Source organism: Anguilla rostrata, chromosome 3, assembly GCF_018555375.3.
Source record: "Anguilla rostrata isolate EN2019 chromosome 3, ASM1855537v3, whole genome shotgun sequence".
NCBI lineage: Eukaryota > Metazoa > Chordata > Actinopteri > Anguilliformes > Anguillidae > Anguilla > Anguilla rostrata.
This window is the reverse complement of record NC_057935.1, coordinates 26889263-26910572: the sequence shown is the minus strand read 5'-3', so window position 1 is coordinate 26910572 and position 21310 is coordinate 26889263. Positions and strand designations below refer to the sequence as shown.

General features: G+C 45.1%; 1 protein-coding gene across 2 annotated transcripts; it reads left to right on the top strand.

Moving 5' to 3' along the window:
* The first annotated feature begins 39 nt into the window (after positions 1-39).
* Positions 40-21306, top strand: tbc1d23 (TBC1 domain family, member 23). 2 transcript variants are annotated; one of them, XM_064327014.1, is made up of 19 exons: positions 40-336; positions 2836-2947; positions 3319-3424; positions 4573-4777; positions 5440-5563; positions 6337-6461; positions 7043-7089; positions 7484-7587; positions 7985-8107; positions 9662-9754; positions 11128-11298; positions 12436-12478; positions 12703-12809; positions 13230-13372; positions 13650-13694; positions 15540-15628; positions 16753-16888; positions 17248-17442; positions 19323-21306. In XM_064327014.1, the coding sequence occupies exons 1-19, from the start codon at positions 215-217 to the stop codon at positions 19405-19407; spliced, it is 2175 nt and encodes a 724-aa protein (XP_064183084.1). In that variant the 5' UTR covers positions 40-214; the 3' UTR covers positions 19408-21306. The 2 variants fall into 2 exon arrangements, with proteins under 2 accessions (XP_064183084.1, XP_064183085.1); XM_064327015.1 differs by lacking the exon at positions 13650-13694.
* The last annotated feature ends 4 nt before the right edge of the window (positions 21307-21310 follow it).

The following is a 21310-nucleotide window of genomic DNA, read 5'->3' as shown; positions in this document are numbered from 1 at the left end:
TTTTAAAGCGTGGGTAACATTGTAATGGATAATACATTTGCGAAGTACAGCTACCGTTTAGACCGCAAAAATTAGACTGAGCGCTGTTCCGGTTTCCGTCTATCAAGGGAACTGTCGAATTCTTATTTTAGAAATATATGGGAAGGACCTGGTATGTGAAACGACTATACAGCCATGCGGATGCAAAGTGGTTTCTGTAAGATTTGATGAACTAATGATTTTAGAAAGCAACAAGTGTCAAAAGGAAAATTACGACACAAGGTTATTGTGTACGGCAAGCTTGACGTGGACGTTGTCAACAGCAATGGCGGAAGCAGAAGTATCGCAGGGCAGCTGGTAAGAGCGTTCTGACAAGCAGTTTCGAAAATAAAATGTATATGAAAATATCGATTGGAGAACTGTGAAGAGATTGTTTTTCATCTAAAATCTGAACCGGGGGTGAAAAATTTGGGCTTGGGATAAGTGCAAAGCGTTGTCTGCCTTTGTTGAATCATCAGACACATCAGCGCCGCCTCCCCATATCCTCTCGTAGAATGCGCCTAGCTAATCAAGCTAGCGAACAAAGCGACACTACTGGCTACTGTAGTTAACTAACATTTTTGCTGTATTGCAAACGAGCTCGTTGTTTCTTTAACAGACACAGTATATAGATTCGTTCGATATAGTTTTTATACGTGACCATAATCAGATCATCTTACACTAGGCTAGCTGCTCAAGGCTAGACTACGTAGATTGGTCGCTAGCTATCTTGCAATCTGCCTTTATTCTTCCCTTCCATAGCTAGCAATATAGCTAGCTGCATATTTAACGTTATTTACAGAAAGTAGCTAGCTGAGGTTGCTTACTACTTACTAGCTAGTCAGCTACACCAATTCAAAAACGATATTTCTCAGATTTCATTGTGTTGCTAACTTGTAAATAGTGGTTCTTCTTTCGCCTACCAGTACTGTTATGTTATGCTGTATTTGAATTTTTGATGTGCGATTGTTTTCCCCTTTGATTTTGAGATCTAGGTCGTGTGCTGTAGCTACTAGCGAGCTAGCCGGATTTATCCATATCAAGCACGTCTATAAATCCGATATGTAATAAATCGGATAATCTGTTAAGACTCGTGCCCGTTTTGTTTACGTTGGCCATATATTGATAAATCCCATATTGTCAACTATCTGTTTAACGTCACTTTTTGTTGACTATGTAGTAAAATTTTATAAAGGTTATATTTTAAAAACATATTCGGTACCATCTTGTACGGAAAGCCAATGTGAAGACTAGAGCTACATAACTTGCCAGAAAATAATGCTTTTGTTATAAATTAAACTGCATGTCTTTCTGTGCATTGTTGTGTCAAAGCTGTCTGTTTGTTTTAGCTTTACAGTACTGTAAACTGGGCTGTAATTTTGCTGTCTGTTCCGTTCTTGCAGAGTACTGCAGACAAGGTAGCTTGTTAGAACCCTGCCTTAGATATGTAACACGATCCCTTTGAATCAATACAGAGCATGTGTCCGGGCATCTGTCTTGCAGCGCAGAAGATGCAGTTTTCGACTTGGATTTATATTTAAATGGACGAAGGGGCAGTGCCTTCGCTCGTAGCTTACTGTGCACAACGAATGCCAACCTGTTCGCACATACTCACGCGAAGACGATTTTTTATTTTCGCATTTCAATTAATTTAAATTACTTAAAGATGAAGCTGTATTCAAATGTACGCTAAGTCACACCGGTGATACCGGCACCCAAGTGTTTATTGAGTTAAAAGTGAATGATAAATACGCGTTTTGTCATCAACCACTTCGGCCTTACTAATGGAAAGAGGCTATTGCATTCATATCAAAAATTCTATTCTGTTTATGCCCGCATTCTTTTGGTCATCCCAGTTAAAATAGTCAAACTTTTCGATTATTTCGCACAGAAGTTTCGCTGCAAATGCTGTATATGTTACGTGGTGCAGCAGCAGTAGTTTTGCGACAGCTCATTGTTTAACTCTCAGGATCCTGTTAAAATGAGAGCTAGCCGCTGACGTTGTTCTTATAGGAAGTATTGGGCCTGGCTCTTCTTCTTTGTCTAATATTGGCCTCAGCGGCCATTAGGAAGAACTATCCTGCTGCTCTGCGAGGTCCTGTCAACGAACTGTCTGTATGGAAAGTGTAATCACTAAATTTGAAGCACCTTTACGCCATTTAAACAATGAATGTATTCATTTATTGAACGAGTGAGCCCCCTCTCAGCTTTAGATCAAATGAACTTCGCTCTCTCCTCTCCTTTTGAGAGACCTGGAATGTTTGAGTTTCAAAGTATTGGATTTTATTTCCAGAGTATTCAGTGAAGTTGAGAGCACATGACTGTTTATGTAAACTGTACATTTTGTTCTCTTTCATTTTTCAGGTAGAGTAATTTCTGTTGTGTTGGCAGGTTGAGCCTGAATACATGCAGACATAGCAAAAACAAAATATGATTTATTTTCATTAATAACCAAACCTTTGCTGCAGTGCTGTATGTTTTTTTCATTGTAGAGGAGACTACATGGGTTGTGGATGTTAGCGTGTGTCTGAGGCAGCAGTGGTGTGGACGGTGCTGCCAGAATTAACCATATTTTGACTGTAGCTGTGATGTTGGCTGATTTGTGTAGTTTTTATATATTAATGCATACCCCAAAATCCACAATCCTGGTTGATTCCCATACAAATTTCAAGACTTAAAAAAATCCCCATCAACCTTGAACTCCCATTCATATTTATACTGAAACTTCATCCGTTAGTTTTTTCACAAACCCCTGTATTTGGGGGAAATACTTGCCCAGTCTGGCAACCGGGATGAAGCATTGTCTCTGTCTCTTAGGGAACGGGACCTAGCGGAGGCTTTGGACTCAGGAGGGTGTGACCTGGAGACTGTGAGGAATATCATCCAGGGCCAAGTGCTGCCCGACCCTCAGAGACCCAAAATATGGAAGGTGAGGGGGTGGGGCCAAAAGTGGATTCATACCTAGGCTGCAGTGAGCATGCTCAGTACAGTCCTCGCTTTGGTGAAAATGCCCAGAACGGCCTTCACTCTGCACTGCCGATTTGTCTCTCCCTCCCTCTCTTTGACTTCCCACATCAACTTCCTGTGCTGGCTCGAAACTGCATTTCCTGTTTTTTCCTGTTCCCTATCCATGTTAAGATGACATGCTCCGGGCTGCTGGATGGCTCATTTGAATGAGGCACCGCACTGTGGTACATGGATTAAATCTGAGCCATGCCAGTGCCAACTGTGACCGTTAGCATCACAGGGCTACTCTCTGTCTCTCGATGCTAGCTGATGCTATGTCTCTGTATTTGCCAGATTGCTCTGAATGTGGCAGGGAAAGGAGACAGCCTGTCTTCCTGGGATGGGTCTCTGGACCTGCCTGAGCAGACCGTAATCCACAGCAGGTGTCAGCAGCTGATTGGTGAGTGTTTGGAGAAAAATCGAAATGACAAGCACCTGGCATAGTGGTATGGGCTTTGCAATTTATGATGTCATCCATAAACTACTTTCGCTATGATTGGTGGTTCTACCCTCACGATTGAAGCCCATTCGGTAACAGTCCTTTGCTGTCATACAGTATTTTATTTCATTGCTTTGTTTCTGCTGGGCCTGGTAAAGATATTAAATGAGCTCATTGTGGGTCCTAAGAGAAGGTGGACTCAGTCCTTCTCATCAGAGTGAGGAGCAGGCTACTGTCAGTGTTCATACAGGTCCCAGTGTCCTGTGAAGGTGCCAAATCCTCTCAGATTTAGATGCTCTTTCACTGTAGAAGGTGCCGGATTGGCATTGTCCTGACTTAGTTGACTTGGCTAATGCAGCACCCACCGCCCAGCCCAGTCCAGCCTAGCCTAGCCTAGCGCCAGGAGCCTGTAGCTCATTGTGCCACTGAAAGCCTTCTCTTTGTTCTCGAACAACAACAGAAACATAGTCTCTGAAAAGATGGCATTCCCATAGGCTCCAAAGCTCTCGTACTCATTGCACCCAGAATCGAGCTTCTGTCTCATACAGGAAAGAGCTGCTGCCAGGATATGTCAAAAAACCCTGCCTTTCACCTGCTGCAATAACCAGGCTGTAATAACGCAATGTCTAGCATTGACTGGACAATACAGAATTACACCAAAAAATGTAAGGCTAATTCTCTTTAGTGTTTTATCAATCTACAGCAGCAAGAAATACTAACACTCTATTTGTATAAGTACAAAACTTCAGAAAATCTTTATATCATTCAGAAACAATTATGACGCTGATCTTTGCTAGTTTGGGGGGTGGGTTGAAAATATTAAAATGTCTACTAAGATATCACTAAGTTCACATCGCTTAACAAGTAACAAACAGTTGGTCTTTGTTATTTTGCCTTTATTTAACCAGGTATGTCAAGATGAAGGGGGTTAAAACTCTTTTGTATATTGCCATGAGATCTGTACTGTCCACAGTGATTTAATGGCTATCATGCATTTTATCCAGGTGTGAGAAGGCGTAGGGGAAACTGCAGTGTATGCGCAGTTCTCCTGTGGAGAGTTAACCTCTGACCTCTAACCCCTCTGACCCCTGTGTTTTCCTCCCTCCCAGATCAGTTGGAGTTGCCTGAGGAGGAGCAAGAAGGCATTCTGGCTGACGTAGAGTCGGTCATTACCTTCTACTGCAAATCCCGGAGCATCACCTTCACTTCAGAGCTCAGCTGGCCAGACCTGCTCAAACCCCTGCTGGGCCCGCAGCTGCCGCGCAGTGATCTCTACAACTGCTTCTACGCCATCATGAACAAATACATCCCCAGGTAACCAGCCTGCGCCATACAGACAGACAGACAGACAGACAAACGCATTAACACCATCATGAGCACATACATCCCCGGGTATCCAGCTTGCACACATACAGATAGACAGACAGACAGACACACACACACACAAACGCATTAACACCATCATGAGCACATACATCCCCAGGTAACCAGCGTGCGCACATACAGACAGACAGACAGACAGACAGACACACAAACGCATTAACACCATGATGAGCACATACATCCCCGGGTATCCAGCTTGCACCAGTACAGACAGACGGATACATAGATGCACAGGTAGATTAGCATGCATGCACTCTTAGACACACAGAGACTCCTGTACTTGCACACACACTGACTCACACATAGAAGACTTAGAAAGGCACATAACACATAAACATATACACAATCACACACACACACACACAAACATAAGCCAGTGTTTGCGGGGGAGGGGAGAAAGACATGTATATACAGGCTTAGCGGTGTAATCCTTCTGCATGGCTGTGGGTAAGACAGAGGAAGTAGGAATGCAGGTTCAGCCTTGACCAAATGTGATTCTGTGAGAGAGAGAGCACTGACCTTTATGTGTCTGTGTGTGTGTGTGTGTGTGTGTCTGTCTGTGTGTGTGCGCGCGCGCGTCTGTGTGCCTACAGGGACTGTGTGTCGAAGGGCCGACCTTTCCACCTGTTCCGGCTCCTGCTGCAGTACCACGAGCCCGAGCTCTGCTCCTTCCTGGACACCAAGAAGATCACTCCCGACTCCTACGCCATCAACTGGGTGACTGTCCCCCCTCTGCACGATCCCCGGAGTTACATGGGCAGCTTGTGTAGCCGTTCACACACTGAAGGAACATGAGCAGAGCAGGGGTCTGCCTCCGTGCTCCTGGAGAGTCACATGGTCTCCTGCTGATTTTTACTGTTCAGCAAGTAATTGGGTGGTTAAGAAGTAGAACTTCTACCTAAATTCAATTTTTGGTGATAAGTTTGTGTCCACCCATAATAACGGTAAAACAACGTTTATCAAGTAGATTGGTGTGTTGCAATTGCTGTCTGCCGTCCTGGAATCATTTTCCAGAGTGACTCTTATCGCATCATCAGGCCAGCCGCACCCACTTTCAATGTACTATCTGCACATAGCTGAGTCAAAGAGCCATTTTCAGCTGCAGGACAAGGCAGGTGAGATGTTCAGACAAGCACAACTTCGAAATCTGATATATAATTTATTTTTACCTTCAAAAAGTGGAGGAATCGGTAAAATCCTAAAACATCAAATAAGGGTTTAGTTTCCCTTTAAGGAAGTTTATTACAGTTAACTCACGTTGACTGGATTCTTGGGTCTGAACTGGTTGCTAATTGTAAAGCTAAAATAATTATCAGCAGACCCTGCTGCTCTCCAGGACCTGGGCCAGGGCCAGGTTGCGCTGGGACAGGGAATGACGTAGCAATGATTCAGAGCTTGAAGCTGGTTTAAGCCGGTTTTATTTCGGTCTCAGGACCTCCGTGCATGTTGCGTGTGTATAACTGGCGTTCCTGTCCTCTGGTTTCCCCCAGCTGGGCAGCATGTTCGCCAGCCACTGCAGCCCTCAGGTGACCCAGGCCATGTGGGACGTCTATCTGCAGCAGGCCGACCCCTTCCTCATCTTCTTCCTCATGCTCATCATCCTCGTCAACGCAAAGTAGGTACAGGCAGACCAGCAGCTGAGGGGTAATAGGGCGCCTTGTTATCCATAATTCCGTAATCCATAATGGCTGACTAGCCCCCATTCACCATTAAGTCTCAGATCAGTTCATCAAAGGAGTCGCATCAGAAGAATGCAAATTGTTCATTTTTACAGAGTCAAGAATTGCATCAAACAAATCATATTGAACGATTCAAGTGAAAAGAATTACAGATTCAGTTTTCTAAATTAGCTGTTGGGTCACGTGAGAACTACTTCCACTGGACTCACCTGAGGTGATGTGATATCACAGTGGACTATGATCAAGTTAAGTGAACCCTGATAGGGGCGAGTTATGTGCGGCAGTCCTTTGGGCTGCCAACTCTTGAGCTATACGAGATCCCCCCCCCCCCACTCGGGTGGGGGTTTGATCCCCCGCCACAGCGCCTTCTGAGCTGTAATCCCTTCTCTATCTATTACCCTCTCTGCATTCTCACTGTTTGTATAAAGGTAGATATTCAAACAGAGGGTGGACTGTCCTATTAAATGATAATACAGAACCCTGATAATGCAGTAATGCAGTATTTCTCTTCTTGTAGAGATGCCATCCTCTCCCAGGAACTGGACAATAAAGAGGACATTATCAGTAAGTATCCTCCGCCCCGCATTCTAGCTCTGTCATATTCACTGTAGACCACAGAGGGTCTGCTGCTGTTTGGTTTTAATCTAAAAATCAGCAACCAATTCTGACCAAGAACCCAGGTGAGTTGAGACGACTGTGCAGTATACTGCTTTAATTAATCACGTAAATGCAACTACAGTGAACGGAGTGCAAGACGTGCATTCTCTGTGGCTGTGTGTGCATGTGTGTGCTGTACGTGCGCATGTGGAAGGAGAAAGCTTCTCTTACATGCCTGAATAACTGTTACGAGGTGCTTTGGCTGATTAATCCATTTTTACAGTCAGAGGAGTTACAAGGTGTAAAAAAAAAGGGTGTGGGTCCCCACGTTGTAATGTGTAAATGTGTGTGTGTGTAACAGAGATGTTGGAGGGCTCCCCCGCTCACCTGGAGACCGATGACATTGAGGACCTGTTCTCTCTGGCTCAGTACTACTACAGCAAGACCCCTCTGTCTCTCAGGAAGGTACGGCTGCTCACAGTGCCCCTCTTGCTCTACACATGCGCCTGACTGTCAGGAATCTGGAACCTTCTCACATCTGTGATATTTTCATCACTAGTTCTATGTGAGTGTCTGTGTGTCTGTCAACGTGTCTGTCTGCCTGCCTGTGTCTGTGTCAAGGTCTTAGACATCCCTGATATAAAAAATCTTGGGGCCTTTGTTTTTTATGTTATCTGTGGTGTTGCATAAATAATTAGTCATGGCTGGTGCAAGTTAATGGAATACAGTTGTAGTGGTAAAACAGTTGGCATCGGTATGGTTAATGTTCTGATGGGCTGAATGGCCAGGTCCTCCTGCCAGGGTTGGGGTGTTCTAGCAGTGCCTGGCCGTCTGATCCGTCTGTCTTCCCAACATTTCACAGGAGAACCAGAACTTGTTTGGAAGCAGCCTGGTGGCTCTGAAGGAGGAAGACATGGACTTGAGCCAGGCTCTGTGTCTGCCTGTGTCTGTCCCAGAGATCCTGCAGGCCAATCAGTTGCAGCCGGTGAGCACTCGTAGGTGGGGCTACAGAGGGGCGGAGCAGTGGAAGGATGGGCAGGGTGAAAGGAGTGGGAACAGAACTGTATCGATGAATGGAAATGGGTGATTTTAGCCCTGTGAAGTGTTGGTTTTTTGGAATGTTTTATCAAAACTCTATGTCAGTGTTCTAGAACTCCATTGCTTTCAGTTACCAGGAGTGATTGTTACATCAGCATTAGAATGTTCAGTTAAGAACATAGTTATTTCTATTTGATCTTATTTTAGTTCAGTACCAGTGTCCTCCATCCGAATTTATGAATTCAATCGGAAGATTAATCATAAATCTAATAAAACCCTGAAGAATATTCAAGAAAATGCAAGCATTAGTTGCTTCAGAACTGATTTGAGCAATTAAGGTTTTGTTTAGGCAGGCAGTTTGAAGTGGCCCAAAATTTTATTCACAATATCTGTTAAGCATTTGATCTTTCCCTTGAAGCAAAACCTGAAAGCTGAACAGCATTCACACATGATATAATCAGGTGGAATGTGGGATTTTCATTTTCGATTTGGACCACATTCCTACGTGTAGGGGAATCGCCAGGGATTGTGGCCCCCATTTTGGCCCCATCTCACATTGGGCCCTGGCCACCCTGTCCCTGCACAATACAGCACAATTTTTGTGGGCCCCTATCAGTCTCAGCCCTTGGAACTGTTCCAGCTTCCCCTGCCCATAGGGAGCTGCTGCCTACATGGTCCTAAATCCAATGCATATTCGACCTGATCATGTGACTTGCATCTGACTGGTCAAATAAGATTTTTTTTTGCCTTCTTAAATAGTTTATTCTTCAATTACCTTGTGACCCAGAGTGCACTTGACTTACATCATCATTTTATGACAGCAATAAACATGTAGCTTGTCGAAACCCACAGATCAGTTCTGGATGCTTGCCAACACAAATAGAATTCGAAAAACAAATCTGATTTCAGCGTTAAGGCCTGCTATCTAATCCTAATAGTATGTAAATAATGTGGAATGTATGTCTTGTGCAAGATGAGTATATGTCTCTGGCTCTCATTAAGAGAATACGTCATCCCTCGCGAGTCTGAATAAAATGGACAATGAGCAGTTTATCATATTTCTGAATTTGCACATAGGGTTGGAATGCAAATCAGCATACATGGGGGGTCCCCCAGGATAAATGGGGTACATACATGGTCACCCATGTTTGCGGACCCTCGGTTTGAGTGGGCTGAATGGGCAAGATGGAAGTACAGTGAAGACACAGGCCAGGGCAGAAGAACTGGATGGGCTGAGTGGGTGGCTGCAGTGTTTAAGATTTAACTGGTTTATTAACTGTCTGAACACTTCAGTGATGCTAAGCGCTAGCCAGCCTTGGAATGCTGTTAGCCCGGTCTGGCAGTTTCACGTGTATCTCAAGGGGATGCGCTTGCATTGTAATGAGCTCTGAATGACAGCGTTTGCTAAATGAATGCCTTGTTATGCAATGTAACCTATTCAGTCAGCAGTGTTTAGGGTATCTAATGCCCCACCCCCCCCCACCCCTTTTAACTTTTTTAGGAGGGCGTGCGGTTCTTTGTGGTGGACTGCCGTCCAGCGGAGCAGTACAACGCTGGCCACCTCTCCACTGCCTTCCACCTGGACTCTGACCTGGTGAGCTATGGAATATACTGCAGTGTATTATGAGTAAGGGCGGCACGGTGGTGCAGTTTGCATGTTCTCCTCATTGCCTCCGGGCACTCCAGTTTCCTCCCACAGTCCAGAGACATGCAGGTTAGGTTAATTGGAGACTATATTCCCCATAGGTATGAATGTGTGAGTGAATGGTGTGTGTGCCCTGCGATGGACCGGCGAACTGTCCAGGGTGTATTCCTACCTCTGTCCCAGTGGATGCTGGGTAGGCTCCAGCATCTCCTGCAACCCTGACCAGAAATAAGCAGGTATAGATACTGGATGTTATGAATATACAGATATATGTATATAGAGACTTCTTGGAAAATATAGTGATAAACAAAGATCCAAATGCACGTAAGGAGTTTGGGGAAAATTTAAACTCTTAAAAACTTATTTCCTTCAGTGTCCTGTGATATCAAAAAATAATAATGCAATATGAGAATAAAATGCAAGTTGTCAATCAATGAAAAATTAAGGATAAAAATGATTACCCATCTGAAAAAGTAATTCTGCTTGCTGTATTGCTTTTGTTCTGGAGCGTGAAGTTGGGCAGACTGGATGTTTTTAAATAAAACCTTTGGAAAAATAATTAGCAGCATTGGCTTTTAAGAGTATATAACTGGTGGTATGTGAAAGCAGCAATCATTTATTTGTTGATATAGTATATATTGTGTCTACTTGAATGTATGTTGTGTATAAAGTACTGGCACATATTATGGAAACACTGCATGTATAGTTTGACAATTAATGCAATATTTTGCAACAATTTCTGTTTTCGGCATGATATGTGCGGTACGTCATAAATGTAATATCACCTTTAAACAAAAAGGAAATAATTAGCATTTGTGTTAAGTAATAATCATTACACCTTCCTATTTGTATTAGTTCATACCTACATAATTGAGCAGTCTAATGTATTGTTATTAATTTTATAATCAGCTTAAACATTTTCCAGTGTTTTTTCTACATAAATAATAATGTTCATGCAAAGAAAACTTTTTTGTTTGTTTGTATACTTTATTTCAAATTACTGAGGGTCAAATAATGTCTTTACCACTCGTAGTCAAGAGAATAACTGTTTAGAACACATTTTTACAGACGAAAATCCAACAAACAACAAACAGAAGAGAGGGCACAGATACAAGTTTACTCAACTACTTCTTTAAACACCGTGGTTCCATAAATTGTGCCAGTACTGTACATTGTGTATATAATTTGAGCATAATGCAGTATATTTTGTTTCCATAAAGTCCCTTACTTCCTCCACAAAGGGTGGTAAAACTGCAAATTTATTTGTGTGTGTGTGTGTGTGTGTGTGTGTACGTGTGCGCCTATGTGTGTGTGTGTCCCAGATGCTACAGAACCCCTCTGAGTTTGCGCTGTCGGTGAAGTCCCTCCTGGAGGCGCAGAAGCAGTCTCTGGAGTCGGGCTCCGTCGCCAGCGGGGAGCACCTGTGCTTCATGGGCAGCGGCCGCGAGGAGGAAGACATGTACATGAACATGGTGCTGGCCCACTTCCTGCAGGTCAGAGGGCGTGTGGGCGGAGTCAGGGCATGTACATGAACATGGTGCTGGCCCACTTCCTGCAGGTCAGAGGGCGTGTGGGCGGAGTCAGGGCATGTACATGAACATGGTGCTGGCCCACTTCCTGCAGGTCAGAGGGCGTGTGGGCGGAGTCAGGGCATGTACATGAACATGGTGCTGGCCCACTTCCTGCAGGTCAGAGGGCGTGTGGGCGGAGTCAGGGCATGTACATGAACATGGTGCTGGCCACTTCCTGCAGGTCAGAGGGCGTGTGGGCGGAGTCAGGGCATGTACATGAACATGGTGCTGGCCCACTTCCTGCAGGTCAGAGGGCGTGTGGGCGGAGTCAGGGCATGTACATGAACATGGTGCTGGCCCACTTCCTGCAGGTCAGAGGGCGTGTGGGCGGAGTCAGGGCATGTACATGAACATGGTGCTGGCCCACTTCCTGCAGGTCAGAGGGCGTGTGGGCGGAGTCAGGGCATGTACATGAACATGGTGCTGGCCCACTTCCTGCAGGTCAGAGGGCGTGTGGGCGGAGTCAGGGCATGTACATGAACGTGGTGCTGGCCCACTTCCTGCAGGTCAGAGGGCGTGTGGGCGGAGTCAGGGCATGTACATGAACGTGGTGCTGGCCCACTTCCTGCAGGTCAGAGGGCGTGTGGGCGGAGTCAGGGCATGTACATGAACATGGTTCTGGCCCACTTCCTGCAGGTCAGAGGGTGTGTGGGCGGAGTCAGGGCATGTACATGAACATGGTGCTGGCCCACTTCCTGCAGGTCAGAGGGCGTGTGGGCGGAGTCAGGGCATGTACATGAACATGGTGCTGGCCCACTTCCTGCAGGTCAGAGGGTGGGACATTTGGGCGGAGTCTCCTATTGGTGGGAATGTACATAAATGTGCTTTCCATCTTGGTTTGTGCTGGGACACGTGCTTCTCATAGTCTGTGATGTCATCACTGGGTTGCGTGTGGCTACAGTGAGAGCAGAAAACTCATTGAAACTCTCAGAAAACAGACAAGTCTTAGTCTGTCATACAGTGGGGTAGTATCTGTTAAAATTTTTTGATTTGCATCACAATTGTACTTCTGCCAAGTACAATAATTAAAACAGTCTTGTGTTGTATTTTCTGTTACAGAAAAACAAGGAGTATGTCAGTATTGCTAAAGGTGGTTTCATGGGTAAGCTTTAAAACACAAACCCCTCAAAATTTCATTGTGTGTGTGCGCAAGTAATGTGTGGAGTGTGGTTTGGGGATGTTAATAACCTGAGGCGAGGCTCTGTGTGTATCTGTCCGTGTGTGCCTGCGTGCGTGTGTGTCTGTGTCTGTGTGTGCTTGCTTGTGTGTGTGTGTTTAGGGGACGTTAATATCCTGAAGCGTGACTCTGTTTGCTCTGTGTTCCAGCTCTGCAGCAGCACCTGGCTGACATTAACGTGGAGGGCCCAGATAACGTGTACGTCCACTGGATCGTGAGCACTTCAGGGCCTCACGGCAGCCTCTGCTCCCCCGATGTGAGTGTGTGCGCCCCCTGGCCTGCCCTTCACCGCTCCTGATCCCCCCTCACACAAATATATTATCAGTATATTCGCAAGATATTGCAACTCTTCAGAATATATAACATAGAATTGAAAAAATGCTTAAAAATGAATCAAGCCATATGTGGTATATATTACTACCACAATACATATATGTTTATTACTACCACAATAAATGTAAGTAAATAGTACAAACATTTAGTGAAAGCGGGTAAGTTTTTGTGCAAACTTAGCTTCCAGGGATAAGTCAATAAAAGAGAGACAGACAGAAGTAGGCTGGTTGTCATGGCTACAGGATGAGTGAGTTTTTAATTACAACACCTCGCCCCCCGCTCTGTCCCGCCCCTTGCCTCGTTTGGTCCCGCCCCTTCCCGCCCGCCCGCCTCTCTCCTGCAGGGCGAGACCATGAACGGCGTTGGGGATGGCAAAGGTGTGAAGTCTCTGGTCAATAAGATGACCTTTGCCCTCAAGTCCAAGTCTGTGAATGTGAAGGAGAAGGTGATCAGCTTCATCGAGAACACTTCGGTGCCGGTGGACAGGTGAGGTCCCGCCCCCAAACCGGACTTAACCGCACCTGTGCTCTGGGTCTGGCATTTTATTTTGTCTTCCTTTTTATTGTAATATTTAAATTCCCCACTCATACCGCATCCACGTAATTGTTAACATTACTTACCCTCCTGTATGATAAAATATGTGCTTTTCCGTTGTTTTAAACTTTGTCTTTTTTTTTTAAGCTGCCCTTATTTTGACGAGTTGTGTCCAGTTAAGTCCCCTTCCTCAAACCCCGCCCCCTGTGCCTCATTTATTTTACAATAGAATGTCTTTCAATCTGCCCTGGCCAGAGAAGGGGATTCTGGATCGGTAAGACCCTCCCCACGTTCTGTCTCTCCGCTGGCATGAGCACCAGTGCCGGCCCCCACGCCCGCTCACTCACGGTGGCACTGCCAGCCTGGGGACACGCCTGCACATCTCACCACGAGCCACTCTGCTCTTCTCTTATGGAAATGGAATATGCCACAATGTGTCATATTCATATATAATAAATATTCCATGTGTAAGGGATGATGTATAGTTGTTTCGGTGTGATGTTCTCTTAATCACCCTGAAGGGGCTTGTTTTCAAACAGTTGCCTCCCTCACTGTACATTATCCCGCTTATACCACGACTACTTGCCAGAGAAATTACGCATATTTGTACATTTGTAGCTTCCGCCACAAAAAGTAGTTCCCACTAGGAACAACAGCTTTTAGTATCCTAGCAACCACGAACAAGCTGGCTCACAAAGTTTTTAATTTCACATAGTTCACGCTATTTACAAAAATTAAATTAGAGGTTTCCAATTATTGTGAAGAGCGTCAGGTTAAAGGGGGCATTTTTGCATGTAGGTGGCCAGGTTGACAGTGTCAGCTGTTCCCATAGAATGGTTAGCTTTTTACATTTTCCTTTGCTTCTTTCCAGGATTTTCTTCCATAGCGCCTAGCTTAACTGTAATGTTAGATACCAGCACAAGGGAGTGCACTCTGACCAGACTGCTCGGCTACGTAAAGTGTGGAGGGATATAATCTAGTGTGAAACCGCGCCTTTATACACAACTGATGACCAGTCATTTCCCAGTCAGAAGCAAGTATCCTGGAAAGCTATGCTATAAATTGTAAATATATTTATAAAGATAAATATATTTCACAGCGTTGTATTTTTGGGAGAAAATTGCCTGAAAATACCTGAAAGCAACAATAATTAATACTATTATATTGTGAAGCGTTGCACAATATCTTTTCTGCTCTTGAAAATATATTTTACTTAAATATATGGCTGTGTATTCCATTTCCATAAGGGTTGTTTACAAAACGTTTGTAAACTGGCACTTAATTTAGGTGCATGCTTGTTCACACACGCGTGAATGCACACATTGCACGTAAAACCACACTCACAGTGCACACTATATGCAACACACCGCACACACACACACACACACACACTCCTGTTCATATACACACAGCTCAGACGGTCATAATGTGTTTCACACAGTCACCCCCCCAGAGTCTCAGTGTTTCCGGTGTACGCCCTCACAGCTCTGACCTCAGCTGCACCGCGCCCTCTAACCGCCAGCTCATGCCTTTTCAGCTCACCTCCGGCCTCGTCTTTCTGTCTGTCTGTCTGTCTGTCCGTGCCTGCTTTCCAGACTAACCCCAACAGCAACCTGGAGTGGCATCTCTATCTGCTCTGAGAATCACTGGAGTCTGGGTGTTTTAGTAAACCTAACCCCCACCAGTGGTGGGTTTATTTCGGTCATGGCTGCCAACATCCTTTCCTGCCAGCATTGTGTGGACACGGCGCCCCCTTCTCTTTGGCAGTGTTTACTGCACCGCTAATAACTCAGTACCAGGGTTCACCTCACCGTGGTTACCGTGTACGGGATGGGCATCGCTGCTTTTGTGTTCTCAGTAGCAGGTCCTTTTCTATTAACATCTGTCTTTTTTATTAACATCTTTCCTTTTTTATTAACATCTTTCCTTTTTTATTAACTGGTTTGCTTCCTCTTGTAGAGTTGGGACTCCCTCATCTCTTGTCCCAGCGTTGATGACCACTCTGGATGTGTGTGTGCGTGTGTGTGTGTGTGTGTGTGGGAGCGGGGCTGAGGGTGGGGGGGGTGGGGGTTTGGCTTGTCGTTGCTGTGGCGATCCTGACGGTTCACTCTTTCCACAGACATGTGAGCAGCAGCGACCGGGTAGGGAGGCCCTACAGGGGGGTCAAACCCGTGTTCAGCATCGGGGATGAGGAGGAGTATGACACGGGTAAATAAGCCCCCCTGCTCCGCCGCGCCCACGCACCCACCCCCCACCCCCCCTCCCCCCCTCCCCCAACACAAACCGTCTGCTGGCCCTTTTGTACCGTAGCTTCCTTTTTAAGCTTTATCTTTAAGCCTGACTCTTTAACCTCGACCGGCTGGACACAGAAGGTAAATCCGTTTCAGCGGAACCTAAATTGAGCAGAGGCGGGAGAGAGAGGTGATGTCACGAGGTCAGCTGGAGGTTCACCGGCGCGGTCGGGTTAGCGTCGCCTAGATCAGGGCTTCCTCGGCTTCAGTCCTCAGCCTCCCTTTGTGTATGCTGCTTTTCGCTACAGCCAGTCCTGGTCAGTCAACATCGTTGTAACCTTTTAGAAGTTCCTCCATAGTTGTTTTTTTTTAGATTTATTGAAACAATGCAGGTTTGGGCTCATTTCTCTTTGCTTTATCTGTGAACTCTTCCACAAATGGTAGAATTTCAATGAGCTGATGTCCTTCAGCAGCCGAGACCCCACTGATTTCACCCGTCAGTCTATAATTGAATTTAAAAAATGTAACCACTTTTTATACAGGAATCATGTGTCATATTTATAGCACATTTCAGAACACTAAAGAATTGTTTGAGTTGGGTTATTAAAAGTCCTGGAATATGAATATGGGACATTTATTCTTCATGGTATACATATCTGTTTCTGACATTATGTGGCCTAACAAGATAAATTGTCCTTCAAAGGGTATTCAGTGTCAAGCTAAGAACATTTAACAACTCCTTACAATTCAGGGTTGCAGCTATGGCTGGAACAAAAAGCAGCATACACAGGGGTGGCGTAGTCCAAGTCACTGCAGGAGAGAGGCCAGTGCTGCTCTCTGTAGGCCAGGGCTCCCCAAACCTTGGTGCACACAGGGTTCTGCTGGACTTAAAATCAACAAGTATATACCCAAGAAACAAGGTGCAATAACCTATGTCATAAAATACTTTTACTGATCAGTTAATTGCAGAGTAACAGTAAAGATGGGCACACCCTGTGGCACTAAAAGGACAAGGTTGGGACGCCCATAGTAAGCTCTGGAGAGGCCAGGGGTGGTTCCCTCAGCCCTGCAGTCAGAGCTACCGTGTGACTCTCTCCGCAGATGAGATTGACAGCTCGTCCATATCGGACGACGACCGCAAGGAGATCGTAAACATCCAGACCTGGATCAACAAGCCGGACGTCAAGCACCACGTGCCCTGCAACGAAGTGAAGGAGACTGGCCACATGTTCCCCAGGTGAGCCCGCTGTGCAATGTTGCACAGCCCGCTTATCGTACACCCTTGTGCTCGTTTTACCTCCTGTCGCCCCTAGGGGGCTGAATAATGGGAAGTGACCACCTGTAGTTCTCTTCAGATTTTTGGACTACAAATAAGAGACATTTTACATGTCTTCTCCACAGTGTATCAGGGATAGGGTAGACACACTCACACACACATACTCATACACATATGGAGTTTCCAAATCAGGTTACCAGCCAGAAGGGAGACATTTCCCAAGGCTGGCGAGGCAGTGTTATTCACAAGCGCATACCAGCTAACTCCGCTCCCCCGTCCCTCTCTCTCTGCGTTCCCTGTCTGCGTCTGCGTCTGCGCAGCCACCTCCTGGTGACGGCCACGCACATGTACTGCCTGCGGGAGATCGCCTCGCGGAAGGGCTTCGCCTACATCCAGTCCCGGCAGCCGCTCAGCTCGGTGGTGAAGATCACCTCCAAGAAGAAGCACCCGGAGCTCATCACCTTCAAGTTCGGCAACAGCAACACGGCCGGCGTGGAGATCTTGGCGGTGGAGAGGTACCCGCCGCTGCGCAGACGAATGGCGGCGCGCAGGCTACCGCCAGTCTGAATCCGGCACCCTCGTTAGCATTCGTCAGTCATCAGCCTGCACACATTTGGACAACCCTTTGGAGAGTAGGGTTTTGGAATGCATTTTTCAAAATTCAAAGTCGGTGTTGTAGAACTGCATTGCCCTCAACTGCCAGTGGTGATGTATCAAACGGAGATACTCAGGATGCTCGGCTTTAGAACTGCGAAAACGTGATTTAGTGTTTATTGTACCTTTAAAGGGTTTTAACTGTCCTAGCACACTTTACTGAAGTGTTCTTCAACTATCTCTTACAAAGGGCCACATTCTATTTACAAATGGTGTGTATGGGCCAGACGTTTCCCATGTGCTATTTATAAAACAACGTGTGAGTAAAATGTATTGCACGTGAGTATAAACAAAGTAGATGTGAAGTAGAAACAGGTCTCACTGGTTGTTTTGGCAAGAGGCATGCAAACTCAATGCTGGTTTGGAGCATGATAAACTTTTACTTGAGATACCACAGAGGATGTAACACTGAGCCATGCTTTTGTGTTATTTCCATAGCAAAATTGTGTTCACATTCCTCCGCAAATTATGTTTTGTAAAACTGCTTATTATTATTATTATATTTGTACAGTGGGACCATTATGTTCCATGATTTGCTAGCTTACTGTGTAGATTCCTGTATTTTGATTGGCTGGACATGCACTGACTTAAATCCTTGAAATAGTTTTTCCATTAGTATCTATTCACATAATACTCAGTAGGTACTTGGCACACATACTGTAGTCTATGTTTTTTTCCACAGTTTGAAAATCTCTATTTTTAAAGAGGCGTTTTCTCACATTTATGATCCAGTAGCATTCCTGGTAACACCGTTCAAATGAATTATGCTGGCCTTGAATTATCTTCAGTTTCATCAGTCTGTGATTAGTACCTACTGCAGGGCTGACACGCCAGGATTGAGTTGAGTTGGCGTGAATTGGTTTGAGTTGGCTTGCTTGTATTCATCTTAAACAGAAGTGGTGAAAGTGTGTGTGCCATGACCCAGGCTCGTTCACGCCAGGTAATTAGTATGTCTCCTGACTTCCAAAAAAACGTTTTTCAGGGAAATCCACCCCCTAGTCACTGGTCCTGACGCTGGACCTGTGTCCCCACTGGTTTTTATCCCAACATAATTGCAATTCCTGAACTATAAAGAGCTGTTAATTGTATTTAATTTGACATTTAATGTCTAATAAGGAATGATTTACACTCTTTAACGCGAGAAGTTATATTCATATTACACAGAATAAATATTCTGCATTGATTGAAGGATTTTAATCAGACCAGTTCTCACAAAACAAATACTTTCATTATCAAGGCTCATGATTCTTTTTGGCTGGACTGCGACAGCGGGGCCAGCCCTACAAACGCGAATGTCTGTGACTGACTGAGTGATGAAGTTAAACCATTAGTCAGCTGAGTTATGAAGTTACACCATTGGTCGGCCGGAGAGGTCCAGCCGTATACTAAGTTTTCACCTGGTCTTGTTGAAAGAGCTTACATTTCTATTGTTTAATTCATACAGTTAAAATTGTTCCTGAATGCTTGAAGTGTGGACAAAAAAAGTAAATAGTAATGAGCGAAACCTGCAATATAAAATAAAGAACTATTTATTCAACCTTAATTAATCAAGCAGTTAGATGGAATGATATCTAGCATGGCAAGGGGTATTCCAAGATCATGGTTGAGAACCGTGGTCGTTAAGTCACTTGTAGACCTTTTGCTTTTTCAAAACCGCTGTGGAAAAAGACCTTCTCTGCTTGCCTGAGGTTTGGTATTCTGTGTTAAGTGACGCCTCCCTCCCTCTCTCCTTCCTTTCCAGGTACCTCATACCGAACGCAGGCGATGCCACCAAGGCCATCAAGCAGCAGATTATGAAGGTGCTGGACGCTCTCGAGAGCTCGTAGCTCCAAGGTGAACAAGTGCACCCCTGCTGGCGGCTAGAGGAACTGCAGATGAGAGAATAGTAGCCTGCGGTGTTGATTATAAGTCCCCACCTGTAAATGGACAGCCTGGTCCCACCTGCCAGACTTTACACCCGAGGAGCTGTGCGGTCGCATGCCACACGTCAAATTGATCCTTCCGACTTTTCGTCAAAAAATAATTTCAAAATAATTTTTTTGACCGTTTAAATGTCCAAAGTTTTTGCAAGATGGAGTATATTATAACAGTTAAGCTGTAACCTATCATTATTTTTAAGGCATCTGCCTAGCCTTAACAAACACAAATGTGAAGCAGCTCTGTACTCCGCGACTGGCAAATGTATAGGCAGGGAGGTATTGACGGAAGAGAGGCTTCAGTTACTGTGGAGAACTTCATATAGGAAGGTCAGTCACTGACCACTTTCTTTTGTATCTTATTTAAGCATAAAGCGATTTGCTGTCTGTGAATGCTAGATGGCAGAACTGAAAGCGATTTGCTGTCTGTGAATGCTAGATGGCAGAACTGAAAGCGATTTGCTGTCTGTGAATGCTAGATGGCAGAACTGAAAGCGATTTGCTGTCTGTAAATGCTAGATGGCAGAACTGAAAGCGATCTGCTGTCTGTGAATGCTAGATGGAAGAACTGAATAGACATTTGTGTCTGACAGTTTTTTCAGAGAGCTGTATTTAGGGGAGGGAGGGGGTTGGGTGTTGTCTACATTCCTTCCTCTCACCCAGACTGTCTTAACACTGGGTGGTGAGAGTGCAGCAGTGTTTGCTCGGCATACTGGTAACCCCTGAACACAGTCTGAATGACCACATGACAACCGGTCCCGGTGTAGCCGCGGGTGTAGCGAAGCCACTGAGTTTGACTGAGAACATTAAGACGCGTTACCAAACATTACCTTTCCTCCAAAAAAAAGAGAGATAGAAATAGTCTCAAGTTTGGTAGCAACTGTACACAAAAAGGTGTATGTTACCTTATGGTGTTCATCATCTGTCCTCCATTCACTATTTTTGGGTTAAGTTTGTGACGGCTGTTTTATCTTTTCTTACACGCCCTTGGCGTTTGTTTTTCAGCTTCTAGCCTTAACCTTGAAACGAAGAGGGTTTGGTTGAATTATCTCTGTACTGTATATAAGAGAAAAGCGCATACGGAAGGGTGGGGCCTGTCTTAACCATGTCATCTAACTTGCTATTGTGTATTTACTCACTTAAGGGGAAATAGCACAGCTTATTTCAGGGGGTTAGTTTCCCCTTATTTCCACACAAACCTGCCTCCCTCTCCCCTCCCCCATCCTCACAACCATGTTTAAGATGCTGCTGTGGCCCCACATCCCTTTTGGTGTTAATGTGATCTGGAGATCTGTTGTATTATAAAGACTCAGTCGGGATGGAGGTCTAAACTAGGCAAAGCTAACAGGCGTCTAACCGGTTGGGAGGATGGTCCCTCGGTTTTGAGCCCTCCCCTCCCCAGACTTTATATAGTTTTGTTGCTGTACCACTACGGGGATTTGTTTGTTCAATATTCTTTAAGGCCCCGCCCCCCCCCTTTTTTTTGTAAATTGAGCTTTGCGGCCCTCTTTCTTAGACCTTGCTTTCCGTTGGACTCATTCTTCAGCTTGCATGAGAAGGCAGTCTTGGACCACAGACTGAATACGTGGGTCATAGTTTCCATTCAAGACTTGCAACACTTTGCAACCCTCCTTCATTTCCTGTTTGTAAATCAAATGCAGAGGTTGCCCCCCCCTCCCCCCCATTTCAGACAGACCTAATCAAAACATTTTTTTAATTACTTGGGAGTTTATTTTCTGTTAAATGCACCTTGTAATTATACTGTTTTTGTAACCCTCTTTGTTGTAATAAATTTACAGATGAATCAAACATT

Excerpts from the sequence above, each read along its gene's own strand:
- tbc1d23 (XM_064327014.1), top strand. The coding sequence starts at position 215 with ATGATTTTAGAAAGCAACAAGTGTCAAAAGGAAAATTACGACACAAGG. Across the intron at positions 3,425-4,572 it reads CAGGTGTCAGCAGCTGATTG|ATCAGTTGGAGTTGCCTGAG; the intron begins GTGAGTGTTTGG and ends CCTCCCTCCCAG. Across the intron at positions 11,299-12,435 it reads TGCTGGCCCACTTCCTGCAG|AAAAACAAGGAGTATGTCAG; the intron begins GTCAGAGGGCGT and ends TTTCTGTTACAG.